The 20,584-nt window shown below is 53.2% G+C and overlaps 1 protein-coding gene across 2 annotated transcripts in view; it reads right to left on the reverse strand.

Annotated features, from left to right (window-relative positions):
* ANXA6 (annexin A6) overlaps positions 1-20,584 on the reverse strand; it is a 46,536-nt gene that overhangs the window by 16,608 nt on the left and 9,344 nt on the right. For both annotated transcript variants that reach the window (XM_031449376.2, XM_031449374.2), the window contains exons 3-17: positions 15,535-15,625; positions 14,734-14,828; positions 14,061-14,174; positions 13,003-13,093; positions 11,999-12,078; positions 10,109-10,165; positions 9,183-9,276; positions 8,665-8,760; positions 7,661-7,719; positions 6,519-6,641; positions 5,322-5,380; positions 3,912-3,990; positions 2,164-2,245; positions 811-905; positions 447-560 (exon numbers count right to left, since the gene is read on the reverse strand). In XM_031449376.2, the coding sequence (XP_031305236.1) occupies positions 447-560; positions 811-905; positions 2,164-2,245; positions 3,912-3,990; positions 5,322-5,380; positions 6,519-6,641; positions 7,661-7,719; positions 8,665-8,760; positions 9,183-9,276; positions 10,109-10,165; positions 11,999-12,078; positions 13,003-13,093; positions 14,061-14,174; positions 14,734-14,828; positions 15,535-15,625 (1,329 nt within the window). The remainder of the gene's footprint in view (positions 1-446; positions 561-810; positions 906-2,163; positions 2,246-3,911; positions 3,991-5,321; positions 5,381-6,518; positions 6,642-7,660; positions 7,720-8,664; positions 8,761-9,182; positions 9,277-10,108; positions 10,166-11,998; positions 12,079-13,002; positions 13,094-14,060; positions 14,175-14,733; positions 14,829-15,534; positions 15,626-20,584) is intronic.

Genomic DNA, 20,584 nt, shown 5'->3' on the forward strand with positions numbered 1-20,584 from the left:
CTTCTCCTAATTCCATGTTTTTAAGTCATTTACTTTTTTGTCCAGGAACTTTAAAAGGACAACAGTCTCAATTTGCTTTGTCCAGGGAACGTCTGTTCTCCTCTTAATCCTTTAGGAGCCAAAAGTTCTAGTAGTTTCATGTGGTTGTCAACTCAGTCTCTGGCGTCAGACAGACTTGGTCCAAATTCTAGCTTTGCTACTTTCTAATGCTGTGACTTTGACCAAGTAACTTAAGCCCCAAGGCTCAGTAAAATGGGGACAAAATAGAAGTCCTGCCTGGTGGCTTAACGAGATAAGTAACTGAGCTAACTAACTCAACCCAGGATAGATGTGGAAGGGGCTCTACCAAGGAGTTACAGCCAACCCACTTGGGCTTGGGAGGCACGCCTGTTCCTCCCCAGCACCTGCACAGTCTGGACCCCATGCCCTTGGTGCCCACACCTTACCTCCATGGCCTTCTTCAACTGCTTGGCGTCGTAATGGGCTGGTGGCATCATCAGTCCCAGAATCAGCCTCGCCAGGTCTCCGGAGATCTCAGACTTCAGGTCAGCCATCAAGTCCTGTAAAGGGCGGAGCCAAAGTCATGCCAACATCAGCCCCAAGCGGAGCCAGTCACACAGCTGCTGCTGATCACAAGGAACGTGGAGGGAGGAGATGGGTGTACAGGCAGCCCAAATCCAGCACTGGACACACTCCAGGAACACAGGGCCACAGGAGGTCCCACTGCCATGAAGGCGCAGGCGCAGAGCTAGCTGTGACAGGCTGAGCCCACCAGAGGAGGAGCATGGATGCAGGGCTGGAGGTCCTTACCCGGCCAAAGTGAGACTTGAAGGCCTGCCGGATCTGCTGCCGCTGGGCGTTGCTGCGGTGCGTGATGATGTTGATGATGGTGTCCTCATCAGTCCCTGAGTCCCCAAAGCCACAGCTCAGAGGAAGGCCTAGGCCCAGCTTCCCCATCTCCCCCAGGAATGGGCCCCATCCATCCTTTGTCAGGGGAGAGACCAGGCTAGGCAGCCTCGTCCCCAAGCCCCTGCAAGAGCCTTGCTTCTGGCCCAAGCCACTAACTTCCCCTGGATTCCTTTCTGTACTTCCTTCTGTCATGCCACAGGTTGAGAAAAAAGACCCCTGGGGGAGCAGAGACCACTGGGTTGAGTGTCAGGGCCTCTGAGTTCTAGTCCCGGCTCTGAAAATGGCTGTCCCCTTGGGCAAGCCCCCTCCTCTTTCTGGGACTCGATTTCCACACCTGTATCGTGAAGAGCTGGGGGGTTATTAAGGAATTCTTCCAACCAGACAACCTAAGTCCCCTTGGGAACCCTATGTCCTTTCTCTGCAACTCCTCGAAAGCCCCTTTAACCACAGCAGGTTGACTCCGGAAGGCATGAGGGTACCACTCCCTGCCCCTCAGGTTAATGCCATCAGCTTCAGACCTGGCACAGGACTCGATGCGTCAAGAGCATTTTTAGCCCTGTCTCCTTACAGTCCCAGATGTGCTTGGTAGATATTAGTATTCCCATGAGACAAATGAAAATGAGGCCTGGAAGGTAAAGGACTTGACCCAAGGCCCCCTGGGAGGTGCTGTTAGACAGAGTGGGGAGCGGGGACGGCAATGGAGGCCAAACCCCAGATGCTCTGTCCCCGCTGGCCTTCCTGAGGACGGCCATCCACCCACAGGCAGGTCTTCTCACCAGGGACAAATGGAGGCCTGGAAATGGGTGACCAGCAGGGGGCGCTCCCCCCCCAACCGAATTTGAGATCTTAAGATTCAGGGTCCACATTCCTTATTTTATGCATGGGGATACTGAGACCCAGGTGAGTTAAGGGACTTGCCCAAAGTCACACAGTGAGTCAGCAGCAAAGCCCAAGCAAAACCCCAGTTTTGCTTATCAGCCAGTCTTTCCTCTACACCAGGACAATGCTCTTGAGAGCCTGGGAGCACCCTGGTCTCCAGGAAGGGCTGGTGCCAACTTCCTTACAAACCCCCTCACTCCCCTCCTCCCTATACTCAGGGAGTGGGAGGCTCCAGGAGGGTGGAGACTCAAGGCAAATAAAAGTCCTCGTCATCCTGCAGACCCCAGTCTGAGGCCTCAGCTCTTGCCCCTGTCGGGCCCACTGCCAGAGCTGCTGCCCCACAGGCCAGCCCGGCCCCTTTCACGGGCCCCTTACCAAGCCCCTTCATGGCTTTCCGCAATGCTTTGGCATCTGCATCGGGGTTGAAGTCCCTGGCTGGGTGCACGGTTCCTTTTAGCTGCAAGAAGCAGAAGATGACTCAGCAAGTGTCTGGGGGCCCCCCAGGGGGCCAGGCCAAGAGAGGAGCATGCGAGGGAGAGGGGGCTGTCCCCATGAGCCCCAAACCAAGCAGCTTGGGGGGAAAGAGGCGGGGGTGAAGGCACAGCAGACAGACCCCTGCCTAGAGCTGAGAGAGAGAGAGAGAGAGAGACGGGCCCAGGCCTGGGAGCAGGGCAAGCACTGTCAAGGGAAGAGTGGCCGGGCTCCTGCCCCAGGAGTCAGCTCTCATCTGGCTCCACTGGCTCCCAGCCCCTCAGACCCCTGCCCTGTCCCCAAGGCCCTCCTGACTCTCAAAGAAACACTCTCCCTGAAAAGGCAACTGAAATGTTCTCAAATACCAGAACAGAGCTGCCCAAATTTCAATCACTCCTGAATGATCTTCGTAAAGTTTTCCATATTTGTGTGCACTCTATGCTGTTTTCTAATATTTTAACTTGATTCAGCTAATTCAACTTCTTTTCTATTTTACTTGAATGCATTCATTTTGAAGTGCATTTAAATACACCTAAAGGGCAAGGATTTTTGTCCTGTTCTTTGGTATTTCCCAAGTGCCCACAGCAGTGCCCGACACAGGAGTAAGCACTCAAAAAATATTTATTCAATGAATTAATGAATGAAAACAACTTTCTTTCACTATCATGAATAGAAAGTTGGTGTCATGCACCATAACAGACAACAATCCACGAAAATAAATGTCATAAAACCAAAAAAAAAAAAATCCATATTTTAAAATATCATCAAATTTAACAGACACCATTGCTAGCCAGAAGCTCTAAACTTGAAGCTAGCTCTCTCAGCTCTTTGTGAAACAGGAAAACCAGCAACTGTGGCAGGGATGTGGCACCAAACTGAGCCTCCTTCTTTGACATGAGCAGCAAGGTTGATGGAATCCCCGAGGAGTAGCTTTCTCTCTGTGTGAGGTTCAGTGTTACCTAATGCCATCGATGTCCCCCCGCCAAAACTCAATTCATTTCTCATGTGTCTTAAGACGGTCTGCAATGACGGCCCTTGCCTTGTGATTTGGGAAGCGCTATCCTAGAGCATCCTGGAGGCCATCCAGGCTGGCATGTCTAACTCCCTCAGTTTAGAGCTGGAGTCTGGCCAAAGGCGGCACAGCGAGTCAGTGACACAGCCCGAGGTACCGAACATTTTTGTAGGGGCCAAGTACTATTCGTCCCTGGACTGGTTTGCCCTGAGTACGTCTGTGAAACTTTCATTCTTGCCCTTTGTGGACCCTGGGCCTGAGGCTGGTCAGGGGGACCCAGAATCCAGTGCACCCAGAGGTGCCCATCTGTTCTCAGCTTCCATGCCTCCAAACCCAGGATGGGATAGGCCCCTGCAAAGAACCAACCCAGGTCTCCATTCAGCAAGGCCTGTTAGTAGTTAGTGGGCCAGAACCCTTCCCAGCGTGTTAGAGGTTAATGCAGAATCGGATGCCGACACCAGAGTGCCCGCCCACCCATCCATCACTCCACGGAGAACAGGAAGCTTCAAGACGAGAGACTCAGTGTCTCAGGTTGGCCACCAGGGGGCAGCTGGGTGCCAACCAGAGCAGCAGCAAGGTGCGAGCAGAAGAGTGGAAGCTTGTAGTCAAGAGGTCAAGCAGGAGGTGGGGAGGGTCTGACCTCTACTCGGGCCACTGCACTAAGCTCCCACATCTGATAGGCCACCTGCGCTGCCTCCGGGAAGAACTGGCCAGCAGCACTGGAATGGAGGGGTTACGGAGAGGACAGGAGGGAAGGTCATCGTGGGCCACGCCACACCAACACACACCCACATACGCACACACACCAACACACACTTGACGTAAATCCATCTGGCTTTATCTTCTCTCCAGCCTGAGCCTTCCCCATTCACCAGAGCCCTCCCTCCATTTCCGAGGAACGCCCACCCTCTGCAATGCTGGCTCTAGCCAGCGGTCTTCCTGACCCCAGGTCCCACGCAGGAGAGGATTTCTCCAATCCTTCCACCTCCCCTTTCTTCCTTACAATTTGAGTGACTTCCATCCCAGTCTCCCCTCTCAAACATGACCAAGACCAGCTTATGGCCATGCTATCTCCCCTTGTCTTCCTGCAAAGCACCTGGGTGTTTTAGTCCCTAGGGAACTCTCTGCTGAGCTGAGCCAGCCCCAGGCATCTACCAAAGGTAAACAGGAGGCTCTCCTATCTCCTACTTCACTGGATCCTTACAAGCCTCAGAGAAGGGAAATCAGGGTACCTGAAATTCCCTTCCTAGCACACAGATCTGGTCAAGTCATGCCCCAATTTAATCCCCCAATGGCTCTCTGATGCACTTAGGTGAGGTTCATATGCCAGGAAGGGGCCCCAGGCCCTGCACCTCTTGGCCTCTTCTCTCCCTGCATGCTACAAAAGTGTGACCTCAGTCACGTGCATGAGCCAGGCTGTGCCTTTTCACCTCTAGGCCTTCTTTGCACCCCAAACACTCTCCCTCCAGGCCCCGCCTTCACCTCCTCCTCGCCTCAGCCTCATTATTTCTGGGAGCCTCCCCCGAGTCTGGCATAGTGCACCTGCCACCTGCATGTGCTTTCAGAGGCACGTGTACCTTCCCTGGTTACAGGGCTGCCCTGTATGCACGCCCTGGTCTGTCCGCCTTTCTAGGCTGCGGGCTTCATCATGACTTCCCCACAACGCCTGCACTCGGGGAGCACTTCATACGGGCAGGCTGAATAAATGAGTAGCCAGAGCAGCCATCTGTATTTTATCCATTTACTGGGTGAGAAAAAGTGAGAAGCAGCTATGCAGTAAGTAGCAGGGCCTAGACCCTCATATTCTGATTCCTGGTCCACACCTCCGGACTGATTTCCAAGTTCACAAGAGCAGGCATCTCCACGTAAGGGAGACCACACTCCCGCTCACATATACGCACACTCACACTTTCACCTGCGCTGCTCCTGCCTCCGAGGAATCCCCAAGCCCATCCGGTCCATCCACCCATTCACCAGGATGAGGCCAGGAGAATCCGGCCCGCCACACCTGAGGCCACTCCCCACCCCCCAGGGCCAAGCGGCCACTTACTCATCGTCTCCCCCACACAGCTTCAGCAGAGCCTTCTTGTACTCGCCAGAGGTGTCATTCTGGGGAGAGAGAGAGAAAGGTTACCACGTCTCGCCCAGCGCCGAGATTCTCAGACAAGGAGGGAAGGCTCTGCATAGCCCCAAATAGGGGGAGGCTGACCACGTATTCACAGCAGCCCCGACTCTCCCCTGTCTGGAGGCGACTGAGACCAAACAATGGTGTGCCAGTAACTATTTAACAACTGGCTTTTTGGGAAAAAAAGGAAGAAAGAGAGAGAGAAGAAAAGCAAGCAAGCCAACAGCCTGGATTTGTAGCACCTGCCAATTTCCATGGTGTAAAACTTTCAATGGACAATTCCAAGCTACCAACATCTCACTGAATGTGGAATTAAGAAGAGATGCTTTCCCAAGCCAGTGCGAGCTGGCCCCAGCACACCCCTGCCACCAGATAATCCCCAGCCCAGTCCTCCCAAGGGAAACAGTCCATGAAAACAGGGCTCTATGACCAAAAACCCTGAGAAATGCCAAAACCAAACAAGCAAATGTGCATTTCACAGACGTGCTGCACTCTCTGTCCCTCTTGGAGCTTTGTAATGGACATGCCCTAGTCGAGGCTGTGAGAAGTTCTGAGCTGAAGAAACTGACTTATCTTTGCTTATTCTAGTTCTTTCCAAGCACTTTCCCATGGGACATTTTTGCTTGTAATGCCTATAAAACTCCTCTTTAGAAACACACTTTGGGGAGCACAGCAGGAACTCAGAAAGCGTTATCCCAGTCACCCAAAACAAGGAGCAACAACGCAGCTCTACATGTGTCTCTGACCAAGCCGCATCGGCTGGAGCGCCCAGAGTCATCGCCCGGCCCAGGGCCAACAGGTCCCAAGCGGACCCTCCTCTGTGGTCTTCAATGCCTCCCGCTGCCTCCGGGAGACTGAACTCTCACTGCCCTAGGGATGGAGTCCTCGTCCGGGATCCAGCTTCGTGCTCGTCACGACCCAGCCCTGCCTTCCTCTCAAGAGGTGCCTCCTGTCTTACCAGGACCCTGGACCCTAGCTTCTCTGTTGAGTTGCCTTAAATTCCCTGAAGGTGCCACAGGCAGAGGTTCCTGGAATTCCCACGAGACTCCCAGCGTTCCAGGCCAGCGCCTTCTCTCCTTCAAGGTTCCCCAGCCCTCTCTGCACCCCCCGTGAGCGCCTCACCTTGATCATGCTGTACAGGGACTTCTCATACTTGGTCCGGAAGATCTCCCGGATGTCCAGCATGTCCAGCTCACTGCGGGAGACCATGATGCGGATCAGAGTGTTGTCCCGGGTCCCCAGGCCCTGGAAGACAAGTAGGTTTGGGGGACAGGGAGTTGAGAGGAGGCTGGAATACTGACAGCCCCGAGCTCAGTTGCAAATACAATTTTTGTAATAAAATGTTAAAATTAAGAACAAAAGAGGCAGAACGTTGCCAAACCCTCTGAAGCTCCCTGTGGGGCCCTCCCGCTCTCATCTCCTTCCTCCCTGCTCATGTCATTCCCATCCTTGACTTCCTTTATAATTTTACCTAACTTTGTAACTCTAAGCAATATATCGTTTAGATTTGCACATTTTGGAACTTTGTAAATATACCACAATGCATTTATTTTTCCATGCTACTCCTGAAGGATGTTGGGTTGTTTCTAGTTTTTTCATAATATGGACAATGGTGCTAGGAATGTTCCTATGAACACATCATACAAACAGACATCTCTGCAGGGACGATGTCCAGCGCACACTGGCACTGGAAGACGGGGAGTGGGCTACATGCGGTCCGCTCGACCTTGTGGGATGGCCACGCAGGGACTTCGGGCCTACGACCTCTGGCAGCAAAGAACTGCATTCGTTTACCCCGGGGTGCTCTGAAACATCATGAGTTCCTGGGTGTCGTGTGTGTCGAGCCCTGGGAAGCACTCGACGCCCAGAGTGGAATCACTGGGTCCCAGGGATGAACATCACGAATCTTAGCAGACAACGCCAATAATTTTTTACTTACTTACGTACACTATATATAAACATTCTGGTTAATTAGTATTTTTTAAGTGCATGGGCTTCCAACCCACCTGGCTGGCTGTCACTGCACGCTCTGATCAACTGTGAGGTCAGGGCAGGTATCTGGGTGGGAAGGTGTGTGACCAGGCAGCCTCCCAGGCTCTGGAGCTCACCGGGGTCAAAGTCCCCTCACCCTGTCCTGTGGCCAATCCCTTGAGGGCTCCTTTTGGCTAATGGACCCCAAGAATTTGCCAAAGAGTCCCGGCAGGCCTGTGGGGGTGGGCCGAGCCCCCTCCCCCAACCTCATTCACATCAACCCCACCACGCACCTTCATGGCCTTGAACAGCCTTTCAGCAAAGTACTCGGGGGTGCTCCGGATGCACTTCACTGAGAACAGGGAGGAAGACGTAGTTACTCCGGCTGCCTCGGAAGGACGACGAGGTGGCCTGAACCCTTCTTTGTTTCTATTCCTTGGGGGCCACCGAGTTCAAACCCGGGAAGAACCTTAATTCCTGATAACCCGCAGGCCAGAGCACCCCAGACCCACCCACTTTTTTCCTTAAATATTTATTTCCTTTACAAAATAAACAGAATAACTAAAAGGAAAACAAGGAATCTCTTTATAATTATGCGTTAATTTAATCATTCTTAAGTGTGGCTTCTAAAGCTATCTTCATTATCTACCGTTTCAGCTATAAGAGCTTTTTCCTTAAATCCCTGAATGATTCTCTATAAAATCCTATTATTCAACCTATCCTTACTTATTTCTGGTACTTTTCCATCCCTTCTCCTCCTCTAGAGCAAATTTAATTGCTATTTTTTTCAGACCCACCCACTTTAATCACAAACCCAGCAGCTAGAGAAATCACAAGGGGGGCCTACTGTAACGCAGCAGGGCACTGCAAAGACCCACTTCATCTTCCTAGACCTTTAGGGTTTCACAGGGAACTGGGCCCAGGAAGCATCTGGGGTGGGGCTGGGAAAGCTGTTTCTCTAGATTCTGCTTCGACAGAAAGATACTGGCTGAACCTCTGGATCCTGCTGGCAGAGCAGGCCAGGACCTGGCTACCTGAAATAGTCTTGGTGGGGGACAGTTCTGGGCTTGAAGATGAGGGCTGGACCACAGCTCTCCCCTCAAAGCACAAACACACAGCCTACCCCAGGCTCAGACATACTGACTCCTGGAATGTCTGGCTTGAGGACAAATAATCTGGTTTTCCTCCTCCCATCCCCCTACCATTCAATCCCCCTTTACCCATTCTCAGCCCCTTACTCCTGGGCCAGAAACCCTGAATCCCTCGAAGGCCGTGGGAATGCAACGTCGGGACGTACCCACAGCCAGCATCAGCTTCTCAAAGTCCCCGGACAGCTCCCCTCGGATGCTGGCTTCGATCGGCTTCCCCGTGGTCTTCAGATACTCATCAAACACTGGGCCAGACAGAGAGACAGGGGTGTCGAGATGCCCCCATAACACTGGAAGGAACAGGGACTGCAGAAGGGGAGGCACAGTGGCCAGGACCGGAGTGCCACCCTGAAGGCAGGGCTGGCACCTAGGAGGTGGCAGGGAGGCCGTGTGCGTCACAGCCACTGTGCAGTCATGCTGCGCCTGCCGAGGGGCTGTGTGTGCCTCCCGCTCCAACGTGAAGACGGGACCGGTGCTGAGACAGAAGGGCCGAACACCCTGTGAGTGCCTCCACTGAGGGACTAAACAAACCCCTGTCTTGTAACATCAGGACCAGTGCTTGGGTTGTAGATGAAGCAGCTATCACGCTCCATTAGCAGAAAAGGAAAAGAGAGGGATGCTTGGCCCAACCCCAAGGGGGCAGCTATAGGTCTTCTCTGGGGCTTACCCAACCGAAGATGCTGCTTGCTGCGATTTCCCAAAATGTAAATGAACTGGGCTTCATCTGTTCCCCATTTCAATTCCCCTGCCTCGTACAGGTCCTGAAGGGGAAGAAGTGGGACTTAACTAAAAGAGGAAACCTCAGGAGACAGAACTCACAGGCCAAGCTATTCCCAACTGCTGCCAGTTCCCTGAACATGCCAGTAACTGGTAGCCTCAGGACCTTTGCATACACCTTGATTGCCTTCTCCCTTTCTGTCTGGGGAAACTCCTATTCAACCTTTAGCGCCTTGATTAAATGTCCCATTTGTTCTCAGAGCACTTCCTGATGCCCCTAGGCAGAGTTCTCTTTCCCTCCCTCCCTCTTCTAGGCTTCTACAGCTTTCTATTTCTTTATGGCTTTGATCCACTGTGTATTATAGTGTTTCTATGCTTGGCTCCCCACTATATTCCCCACAAACAACAGGAATTATGTCTTACATTCTCTGTATCTACCCCTGCCGTGTTACTGGCACATAGTGGGGGCTCAGCACACCCGGAAGGTATGCTATATCCACAGAGAAGGCGTTTGTGTGATTAATACATGCCTATTTCTCCCAGTACCGTCTTTGTTCAATAGTAATTCCCCAATGCTCGGCAGAGTGCCCAACACATAGTCATTGTTCAATAAATATTAACTAACTGAATGAACTAATGAACAAATGATGAAAGCTCCAAAATACATCTCATCAATTTTACATATGTCGTGTACCTTTGAAAGATAATGTAAGCCCTTTCTCCAACAAAGCACCGTATAAATGATGGCCGTGAGTCAGTTATTTCTGGTACCTGATGAGAACTACTTCGCCTCCAGCCCTTCCCCAGATGCCCAACCTCTCCCCTCTCTCAGGGCTCCCTTGCTGTGCCTCGGGGACCTCCATCGTGCTTGTTTACCTGGACGTCCTGTTGCACCAAGTCCTCGCTCACTACATCGTCCTCCTCCCTGGTTCCCTGGGCGGAGAGACAAGGGACATGTGGTTCAGATGCCAGAGCCAGGGGAAAGCCTGGGTGCCAGTGGTAGAGACAAGGGAGACTGGGAAATCCGTGGTAGCCCAGAAGCATCCAGGAGGAGTGACTTTCAGCTGCTACTGGATCAAGACTGCAGCATCTATTCTGCAGGGAACCATAGGGTCCCTCCCCACTGGCTCCTCCCTTCATCCTTGGAGCCTGGACCAAACAGGGGAGTCCTGAGAATAACCAAGGTCTTTCCAGGTGTCCCAATCCTAAAGGACCCAGAGAGCCCTGTACTGAGAACATCTCTGAGGTCAGGACTCCTGCCACAAGTTCTGGCATGGCCCATGAAGCCCCCTACAATATAAGAGATAAAAAAGTCTGCTTATCTGCATTCTCTTAGGGGCTCCTGTACCTTAACTCAAAGAATTCACCAGTGAGAACTGGGCCCTGGGATCTGAGCTCACAAACTGTGAAGGCACCAAATCCTATTACTGGTGTTCCTGTCGCTCCACCCACACCCGATGCCCCATTGATAGAGGCGAATCCCAAGGGGCCAGGCGCCAGCCGTCCTGGGCTCCTAGGTTACCTGGGCAGAAGAGGTCAAGCCTATGCGTATCTCCTCTTCCCCAGGATGTGCTTTCCAGGATCTCAATCCCACCCCGCCTCTCTTTGGGACTGAGCCTAAGGTCACAGAGCCTGCACGCTTACGGTCCCCGCTAAGGTGTTAGATGTTGAGGAGGCCACATCCTGACTCCAAGATACGGGCTGGAACTCCTGTCTGGAACATGTGCTTTGAAAATGGGGGCAAAGTTCACACTTTCCCACTCCTGAAGTTTCTCCTGATCACTCCCCGGCTGCTTAATGTGGAATGTGGATTGTTATGGTGACGGGAGGAAGAGGACTGGGAGCAGCTGCTGGCACATGTGTGTGGGGGGAGGTGAAGGGAGTGAAAGAATACATAAATTAAGAGGTGGCTTAATTCATATATAAACCTTTCTAAAGGTTTGGTCCTTGGAGCTGGGCTTGAGACACCTCAGCGCCTGTTCCCACGGGGCCCGCAGTCACAGAGGCTCCTGCGGGGCCGGGCAGGTAGAGGGGAAGAGGCAGGGTGGGAGGTGTGCTTCAGGCCACTGCAGAAGGGAGGCCTGCTCTGGCCAGAACTTTCGATTATTCAAAAGAATCCAGAGATCTGGTTTTCGAACAAAATCTCCCTCGTTTTAAATGGTAGCCACGAACTCAGTGTTTCTTTAAAAAACACATTGTAGGGGAAATGAACAATGGAAAAAAAAAAACCAACTTGGCAAGTGGAATCCAGCCGTGGACACCAGTGTGCAGCCTCTTTGGCTCTTTTCTACGTCCTCCTTGGGTGGGAGGGAGCAGCAGGGCCCGGCTGCGGGAGATGGAAGGCAGGCAGCCCCAGAAATGCCACGGCCCTGCTGGCGCCCCTGCCGGCGTCCTCAGGTACAGGCAGTGGCTGGGGAAGCCATGGCAGGAGGGAGGCTGGAGAGGAGGGGCAAGGGGTGCATGTGAAGAGGACACAGGAGAGGATATTCCTGGGCACAGAGAGACAAGGTGTGTGGAAGGAAACGCGGTCACCTGCTGGTGCAAACCATGGGGGACAGAAGAGACCCTGGATGCTCAGATTCTACACCCAGGTGAGCCAGAGAGAAACCACCTCAAGTTTGAAGATAATCAAATGGGCAGAGAGGGAGGCACAGCCAAAACAATGAGGACTTTACTCCCGAGAAGCCACTCTTGTCTAGGGAAACAGGGAGAAGGTGTCCACAGCCTTCAGTAACCCAGCAGAGAGCTTGGGGACGGGTGGACCACCTGCAGCAGGACCACGAGCATCTTCCGGAAGTGGCCGGAGGTGTCCCCAATGACGTCAGCTTCCAGGTCTCGCTCATAGGCTGCAGGGAAGGAACACAACCTCTAGTCTCATCCCCAGGACGCCCCAGGGACCCAGGAGAAAGGTCCCTGCTGCCCCTAAAATGATCAGGTATTTGTTACAAATCCCGAAACCCAGTCCCCAGGACGGCCATGGCAAGACCCAGGGTGTATTTTCACAGTTCTTTGTACTGAACTGGAATCTGCCCACCGCTCTCTATGCCCACCTGTGCCGTCTGACTCCAGACACGGCCATCGCTCACGTGGACAGTGGCTACAGCCTTCTGACCGTTCTCTCTGCTTCTCCAATCCACAGCAACAAGAGTGACCGTCTTAAAGCCCATAGTGATCACGGGCTCCCCTGCTTCGCGCGGGACTTGGAATACACATCTCTTTCTCCTGGTCTGCAAGGCCCCGTGTGACCTGGCCTCACCCTCTACCGCTCTAGCTTCACACCGCACACCAGGCTCACTGTGCTCTAGGGCGTCTGGACTTGCTGTTCCCTCTCCTGCCTGGGTCTTCTCCCCACTCTATACAGCTGGCTCCTTCTCATTTCCTCCCAAGACAGGCTTCCCCAATCACCTGTCTGAATCATGTCCTCCCCAGTTAAAACCTGATGTTTTTTTTTCATCTGTTTCCTTCATAACTCTTCACCACAACGTGTCATCATCATGTTTCTTTATTTGCCTCTTTAATTGTCTATATCCCCCGTTACCTCATTAATCTAGAAGCTCTCAGAGGCAGGGACTACACAGGGACCATCATATCCTGAGAACCTAGCACACTGCCCAGCACAGAGCTGGAACTTACTGGATGGACGGATGGATGGAAGGACAGATCAGAGGGAAGAAGGAAAGATGGATGGATAGAGTCTTAAGATCCCTACTCTTGCAATCACCCTCATACAGTATGTGAAAAACCTGCATGGCCCCTCCCACCCATCTTACCATCTTTGTACGCTGCCACCAGCTGGTGGATCTGCTCATTGGTCCGGGAAGCCAAGATCTCAATGAGGCACTTCTCATCGGTACCAATGCCCTGAGAGAAAAGAAAGGCCATGTGAGTCAAGGGCTGGGATGGGAGGCCACCTGCCGCAAGGTGGGAACCTGGGGTGGCCAAGCTAGGAAATCCCCAGCACACAGGGGGCTCCGACCAGAGCTCTCAGGCACCGATCTGGAGCTGCTGCCCAGAGAATCGAAAGACATGGATTCTAGGTTCGCCTCTGCCTGCAGCTTGCTTTGTAACCTTTCATAAAAAACTGTATCTTTCTGGGCTTCAGTTTTCACATCTGTAAAATGGAGATGACACTAGTTGCTCTGCTGAACTCACATGAAGATTGAGAAGGTCATCATCTCCAACACTGCTAATTTTATTAGTTTATGAAACAAATTCATGTTTAATAGCTCATCTGAGGCAAGCATCATAGCACTTTAGAATCTGTAAAGTGCTCAGTACACTCAAAGGCTTTTGATCTCTCCCTGCTTTGTAGGGAGCAACTCTCCAACTCCACCAGACTGAGCTGGCTGCTCGTATCCTGAACACACCCCCACCCCAGCTCCTGCCATCTCCTCTCCAATCTGCAGTGACCTGCCCACTCTGACCAACCAAATTCTCTCCAGCCTTTGGGCCCAGAGCCATCCTCTTATCTTCTGTGACGCCCTTTCCAGCCACCCTAGCCCAGGGAGTGCTCTCCAAAATTCCTTTAGGATGCCCTTGGCCCTTGGGTGTTGGATACAATCTGTTTCCACATCCCTGAATCCTGCTTCCTCAGGACTGTCAGCTGCTGGGGGGAGCGGGTGTGAGCCCCACATTGACGTCTGCCCCACCTCTGTCCACCTGGAGGAGACTGCACGCCCCTGGGATGGGATGCGGGCAAGCTGCCTCATGAGGCAGGGCACACGTGCCAGGGGTGTGTAGGGCTCACTGAAGACCTGCTGTAGAGGCTGAAATCTCCCCATGAACCACTTCCCCACCCCCAACACACATGCAGACCCACGCCTCTTACCGAGATGGCATCTTTCATTTCTTTGGCATCACCATAGGCAGGTGGCCTCATCAGACCCACAATCAGTCGTTCAAACTTCCCCGTCAGCTCATACTTCAAGTCAGCAATGAGGTCCTGGAGGGGGGAGCAGGGGGGAGGAGATGGAGGAGGATGGGGAAGAGCAGTTATAATGATAAGAATTACATTTAACGAGCACTTACTCTGTACAGGCACTGGGCTAAGTAATCTCATTTAATCATCACTCCTGGAGGTACGCATTAACATCACCCTTAAGACATGGGTTTAGAGATGCCAGGTAACTTGCCCAAAGGCATGCAGCTTGCAAATGGCAGGACCAAGTGCACAGCATTGTGCCTCCTCCTCACCGTTGTTTGCTTGTTTATTGTGCATCTCTTGCACCATCTGTGAGTCTGCAGAGTTGACACCCACCCGTGTATTATTCACCTGTGTAGCCCTAAGACCTAGCAGAGCGCCCAGCATGTAGCCGGTGCTCTAGATGTTATCTGTGGCTCAGTGGTCCCTGCCTGACTGAGAGAAGGAAAAAGGAAGGCAGAAGTGAAGGCACAGAGGCTGACCTGGGGTAAAATTTCCAAGAAAGGCCCTGGATGAACACACAGTTGAATGCAATCACTCCCCCGTCCCCATCCCACAATCCTCTGGTTGCCATGGTTACCTTGCCATAGAGGGACTTGTAGTTCTGGCAGATCTCCTGCCTCTGCCTGTTGCTCCGGGAAGTGATCAGTTCCAAGATGGCCTCCTTGTCACTGCCTAGAAGAGGGGATGCACCTGTCACCCCCTCCCAATCTGCCTCCAGGAAGCCCACCAGGGCTGCTCCCTACAGTCCTCATCAGCCTTCTGTGCATGTGAGGCAGCGGCGTGGGAGGGGAGGATCTACAGGGATCTGACAAGCCCCGGCTGAGGGGTTCCTAGCACATGTAGTATCTGAGCTCGGAGAGCCCATGAATCAGCTCCTCATCACGTGAGTAAGAAAAATGAGGCACAGGGGGGGCCAGGACTCACCCGAGGTATCCCAATGGGCCTGGCTTAGAAAAAGCCAGGTGTCCTAACACACAGGACGAGATTCTTTCAGTGACAAGGAAAACAAAAGAGAATAATAAGCAGCAAGTTCAAGGCAGTGGTTACCCCCGGGAGCAACGGCAGGATGATGTTATCAGGAGGGAGACCAACCACGGAGGTTTCAACTCTATGAGCAAGCAAGTTCTACTTCTTAAGATGGACGGCAGGTCTACGGGTGAAGCTTCTACTGCTCTTTAGATCTTTTTTTATTGGTCTGGAATAGTTCATTTTAAGATTATGAAAAATAATAAAAGAGGAGACTAAAGAATGAGTGAGTATGTGTCACCATCTCATCCCCCGTGACCGAAAGGGCTCTGGGCTGGGCCCACGTGTGGGGACACCCCCGAGCCCCAGTGAATCCTGCTCCGCGGGCCCCACCCCCGGCGCCGGCACCCACCGAAGCCCTTCATGGCGTTGTACAGAGTCTCGGCATCCTGGCTGGGGTCAAAGTCAGGGAAGTCATGAATGGAGCCTCGGTACTTGGCACCCTGCAGAGAGAAGAGCACAGGTGGGCTGCTGACCTGGCCCCGAACGCACGGGGCTCTCAGCCCCAGCCCCAGCTCACACCCCCAGCCCTGCCCGGAGGCTGAGTCCATGCTGAACGCCCGGCCCCTAACATGCAGCGCTGACCACAGGAAGCCCGGGCAGGTATACGGAGGACTCTCCCTGGACCTCCTGCCCCCACCTGCCCCAAGGATGGTGCCGCTTCCCCGCGGGAGGGTGGCTCATCCAAGCCCATGGTTCTGCACCACTTTCCAAGGACTCAGGAGAGACAAAGGCCAAACGGAGCACAAGGGGTGGAAACGATTCCTGCAAGAGTAACGACCCTCACCTCCCCGCCACCCCAGCACAAAGCCCTTTCACCTCCATGAAATGCGACTACTTGACCATCTTGTAGAAGCACTTAAGATGATTTCTATCATAGAAATAAAGAAACCAAGCCCCACAAAGGGACGCCTCTTGCTGGGGTCACACACAACCCAGATCTCTGGCCTGTTCCCCTTTGCTCTCCAGCTCCAGAAACCTTGCAGCTGCCAGCTTCCGAGGGTGGAGTCTTGGCCTGGGAGGCGGGAGTTGGGAGGGGACCAGAGCCACCCTCAGAATCAACGCCCAGACAAGGTGCTGCCCCTCTGGGGCCAGTAAACTGAGCCGTGAACTGGCATCTGAGGACAAGCAGGCTGGGTCCTTGAGGTGAAGGCGGGGAGAGGCAGAGCCAGAGAATCTTAGACATTAAACCTGAATGCACAATGGGCTGGTTCACAGAGAAGTCAGATGTGGGTCAGCCGCATGGCCCCGAGAAGCATGGGGCCCAGGAGAGCTGAGGACGCTGGAGCCCAAGGCACTGAGCGCACAGTACAGTGACAGGGCACTTAGCCTGTGCCAGGCCTGGTGCAAAGGGCTGAAGACTCAGGAACAAAGAGGACCTGAGCCTGACTTTCATGAGCTTCCGACCCAGTGAAGGGGAGAGACTAGCATACAAATTAGCATAGAGCTTGTAATAAATACCCCACGTAACATGCAAAGTAACAAGGGAAAACAGTGGAGGGCGATTCCAGCTGGATGAGGGAACCAGGGAAGGCCTCACGGAAGGGGTGGGATGGCGCACATCACCGTGCCGTAAAGGAGTAGGAAGTGCAAAGGTGAAATGAGTCTCCGCCCATCTCCTAAGTCTCCCAGGGCCCGCACTGCACGCTCTGTGGTTTACGTCCGCCACTGCTGGCTCCTCCTAGGTATGCACGCGTGGGTGCCGCGTTGCTATTTAAAGTTCTAACAGGGCGGGTGACCAGAAAGGGACATGGCCCTCTTCCCGCCACCAGTGAATCCCCTGCAACCTGATCACACGCCTGGGCAGAGAAGGAAAGAGTAACACATGCCAAATACTTGGACCAGAAAACAGATCCTCCCTTTAGAAAGCTCCATGAGTGTGTGTCTTGTTCACTGCTGCGTTCCCAGCACCGAGCTCGGGACAGTGAGACACGCACTCACTGTCTGTTTCCTGGGTGGACAGGTGCATGGGCGGAGACGGGACTATGAATACCCTGAGCGTATCAAAGAAGACTTCCTGGAGGGGAAGTCTAAGCTGAGCCCTAAGGGATGAGTAACAGCTGGCCCAAGGGGTGGGAGAGGGAAGGAAAGGGCTTCAGACAGAGCACACAGCATGGCCAAGGCCTGGAGCCAAGAGCAAGCAAGAACATTCAGGGAAGCCAGCCCAGATTCTCCAGGGCTCATCCGGATGCCCAAAGTCACCCAAAGTTGCCAAGATCGTGGGATTGTAAGTGGTCAGGAGGGCAGGAGGAGCGGAGGGGAAGATGAAAGCGTAGCCCCAGGAGGAAGGGCAGAGGTCCCAGCAGCAAGCTGACACCCTCCCCTCTCCTCACCCAGTGCAGGGGTGGAGGCAGGGTTGGGGGAAGAAGCTGCAGCTGAAAGATGAGGCAGAGCCATGCTGGAGGAAAGGAAGTCTAACTGCTGACACAATGCTCGATCAAAACGTTTCCTTAGCAGCTTGGCCAGCAGCAAGGCAACCTCCCCACTACGTTGGTCTTAGCACAACGATAATAAAATCTTCTAGGAGGCTGCCTGCCAGACTAGTTATCCCAGGATGCTTCAGGATCACAGGCACAGGAGGAGTGGGTGCAGGGAGCCTCAGCACTGGTCACATTTAGAGATGTAGAGACAGTCCTTGAAATCACCCAGGTTTCCCATCATCGGTCAGTGTCACAAAATCAGTGAATTTTGCATCTCCAAGCACCACCTGTGCAGCTGTCCCCACTTCTCCTCACCCCATCTGCTTGCCACTCCCCTGGCAGACAGGTTCCTGGCCTCAAGTACCGGTGATGGAGGGGAGGGGTGAGCAGAGAAGGAACTTTCCACCCTGAAATATTCAGCAGGTCCAGATGCCAGCTGGTGAGCAGCCTGGACCCCGGGGCTCCGAGGTCTTGGGCCCCACCCAGGCTGCTGCTAGAGCAGGAGTCCTGAGGCCTCTTGGGAGCTGAAGCGACATGACCCAGAGAGATGGCTGCCTGGCCAGGACTCTACCAAAGAGCTGCCTCTGCCCGGCCAGACCCAGGGTCTCATCTCTGCCACTCCTGGAGTTCCAGGCACCAGCACCTGCCCCCCCTGCACTATCCCTAAAGTGTTCTGATGCCCATCCTCACGTTCAAACCCAGAACATCCCTGTGAAACAGAGGCCGCAGAGCCATGCTTCCAGCCCATCCTATGACACTGCACCATTTCTTTACATCTTTGGGCCTCCAGTTACCCCCTTCTGGAGGGAAAGATAGGGAAAATAACACAGTTACCACAGTAGAAGTAGGTGGAGGGTGATCTGGCCCAGAGAAACGAGGGAGCGACTTGTTCTGTTCGTGTGTGTGTGTGTGTGTGTGTGTGTGTGTGTGTGTGTGTGTGTGTGTGTGTGTGTGTGTGTGTGTGTTTGGAAGGGGACACATTATGAGCAGAAGTGGGAAGCTAATGACTGGGAGCATTCATCACAAACTTCACCTCAGGGGAAGGAAGACCTTTCTCACACTTCTCTAGCACAGCCCGACTGGTGATAGTTTGACTTATAATTTTTCAACTTTACGATGGAGCAAAAGCAATACATATTTAGCAGAAGCCGTTCTTCTAGTTTTGAAATTCGACCTTTTCCTGGGCTAGCGATCCGCGGTGCAATCCTCTCCCAGGACGCTAGGCAGGGGCAGTGAGGGGCAGGGGCAGTGAGCTGCAGCTCCCGCTCAAGCACGTAATCGTGAGGGTGAACAGCCGATACACTGACAGCCATTCTGTACCCATACAACCACTCTGTTTTTCATGCACAATGGCAGGCTACCGTAAGTGTTCTAAGCACATTTAAGGAAAGTGAGGCTGAGCTATGCTGTTCAGTAGGTGAGGTCTATTAAATACATTTTGACTTAACGATGTTTTCTTAACTGGTTTATGGGGACGTAACCCCCATTGTAAGTCGAGGAAGATCTGTATTGTCTTCAGCATCCTCCTCCCCACTCCAACCCTTGCGCTCCAAGCATCCAAACTGCTTTTACTGCCCTGAACACACTACGTTTTCTCTCCTCTGACCCTCTGTTCCAGCATTCCCTCTACCTAGCCCACTCTCAGCCCTCTTGCTCTTTCCGGAGTCGCTCACTCCAGGCAGCTTTCCCCGTTCCCTCAAACTGCGTGCCCCCAGGGCTCCTTTACTGGCCCCACCAGAACATCAGCACTGGGAATGGGGGGGATCCAATTCAACCAACTCAGCCTTACGGACAAGGGACCCCCTAAGGCCCTGACACCCCGGGACTCTTGCTTTTAGGATATCTACTGGCCTCTGGTCTATGGCAACAAGAAACCACAGGTCAGCCAGGCAGACAGCATGGTCTGCGAGCACTGGAGTAGGAGTCCAGAGGTCTGCACCCTAGGTTCTGGCCACTCTGGTCTCCCAGAGCCTGATCTGTCCACCTGGGTCATGCAGAACCCTGCAATTCGAATGCCTCTCAAGAAGTAGCTTTGGGATGATTACAGATGGGAAATGGGGAGCAGCAAGATTTATGCCTTACTTCTCTGCTTATAAGCACTAGCACTCTCCTCCTGGTCAGAGAGGCCACTGGCGCAAAGTACACTCCTCAGAGGCTGACAGGGGGCCATGGGTAAGACTCTTGAGTATGGACCCTGTATCACATAACACACTGTGTGCTTCAGACAGTGTCAATAGACGTCCTTAAGGCTCCTGTTCATAGGGTGTCAAGTCATGAAGATGGGGACAAAGCTTAGTTATCACTGAGCTCAAGCACCTCGTAATGGAAACTGGGACCCCAGAGAAGGTAAAGAACTCACCCAAGATCACACAGCTCCTGTACTATATCTGTGGACAACAGCTGTGCGACGGACGTGAGGGACCAAAGGGGCCAAGTCAGGCACGCCTTAGTTCTACTTTCCCTTTTCAGCTCCATCACTGCAGTGACCACGTCTGTTTCTCTAAGGCCAGACAACAGGGATCATTCTCATCTGGCACAGAATGACACTCAGCTCTGACCAAGGACAGAACCTAATCCTGGCCACACACAGGAGTAAAAGCTCCGATACACCTCAAGTTCTACAGCCCAGCAAAGTGCTCACAGAGCATGAAAGCTGTGGGGTGGGGGGGGTGGGGTCTCCCAAGTTGGGAAACTTAATCCCAAATGCATGTGACGGGGAACATTTCTGCCTCCAGAGCAGAGAGGACCCTCTACTGCTTCTGCCTGTTCAGTATCCATCTCCCTTCCTGGGACAACAACTCTTCAGCCACGCAGTTCAGGTGGGACCAACTCCACTGCCTGGATCCAAATTACCCAGGCCCAGCCAGTGAAACCAAACCCAGGACTTTTCCTGGAATCATTTGGAATAAATTATGTTGTTTTCTGTAGGCTGCCCAAGAAACAGAATGGAAGCCTGGAGATTCTGGTGGCTAGCATGATAAA

The sequence above is a fragment of the Camelus dromedarius genome, chromosome 3 (assembly GCF_036321535.1).
Source record: "Camelus dromedarius isolate mCamDro1 chromosome 3, mCamDro1.pat, whole genome shotgun sequence".
In the NCBI taxonomy this organism is placed as follows: Eukaryota; Metazoa; Chordata; class Mammalia; order Artiodactyla; family Camelidae; genus Camelus; species Camelus dromedarius.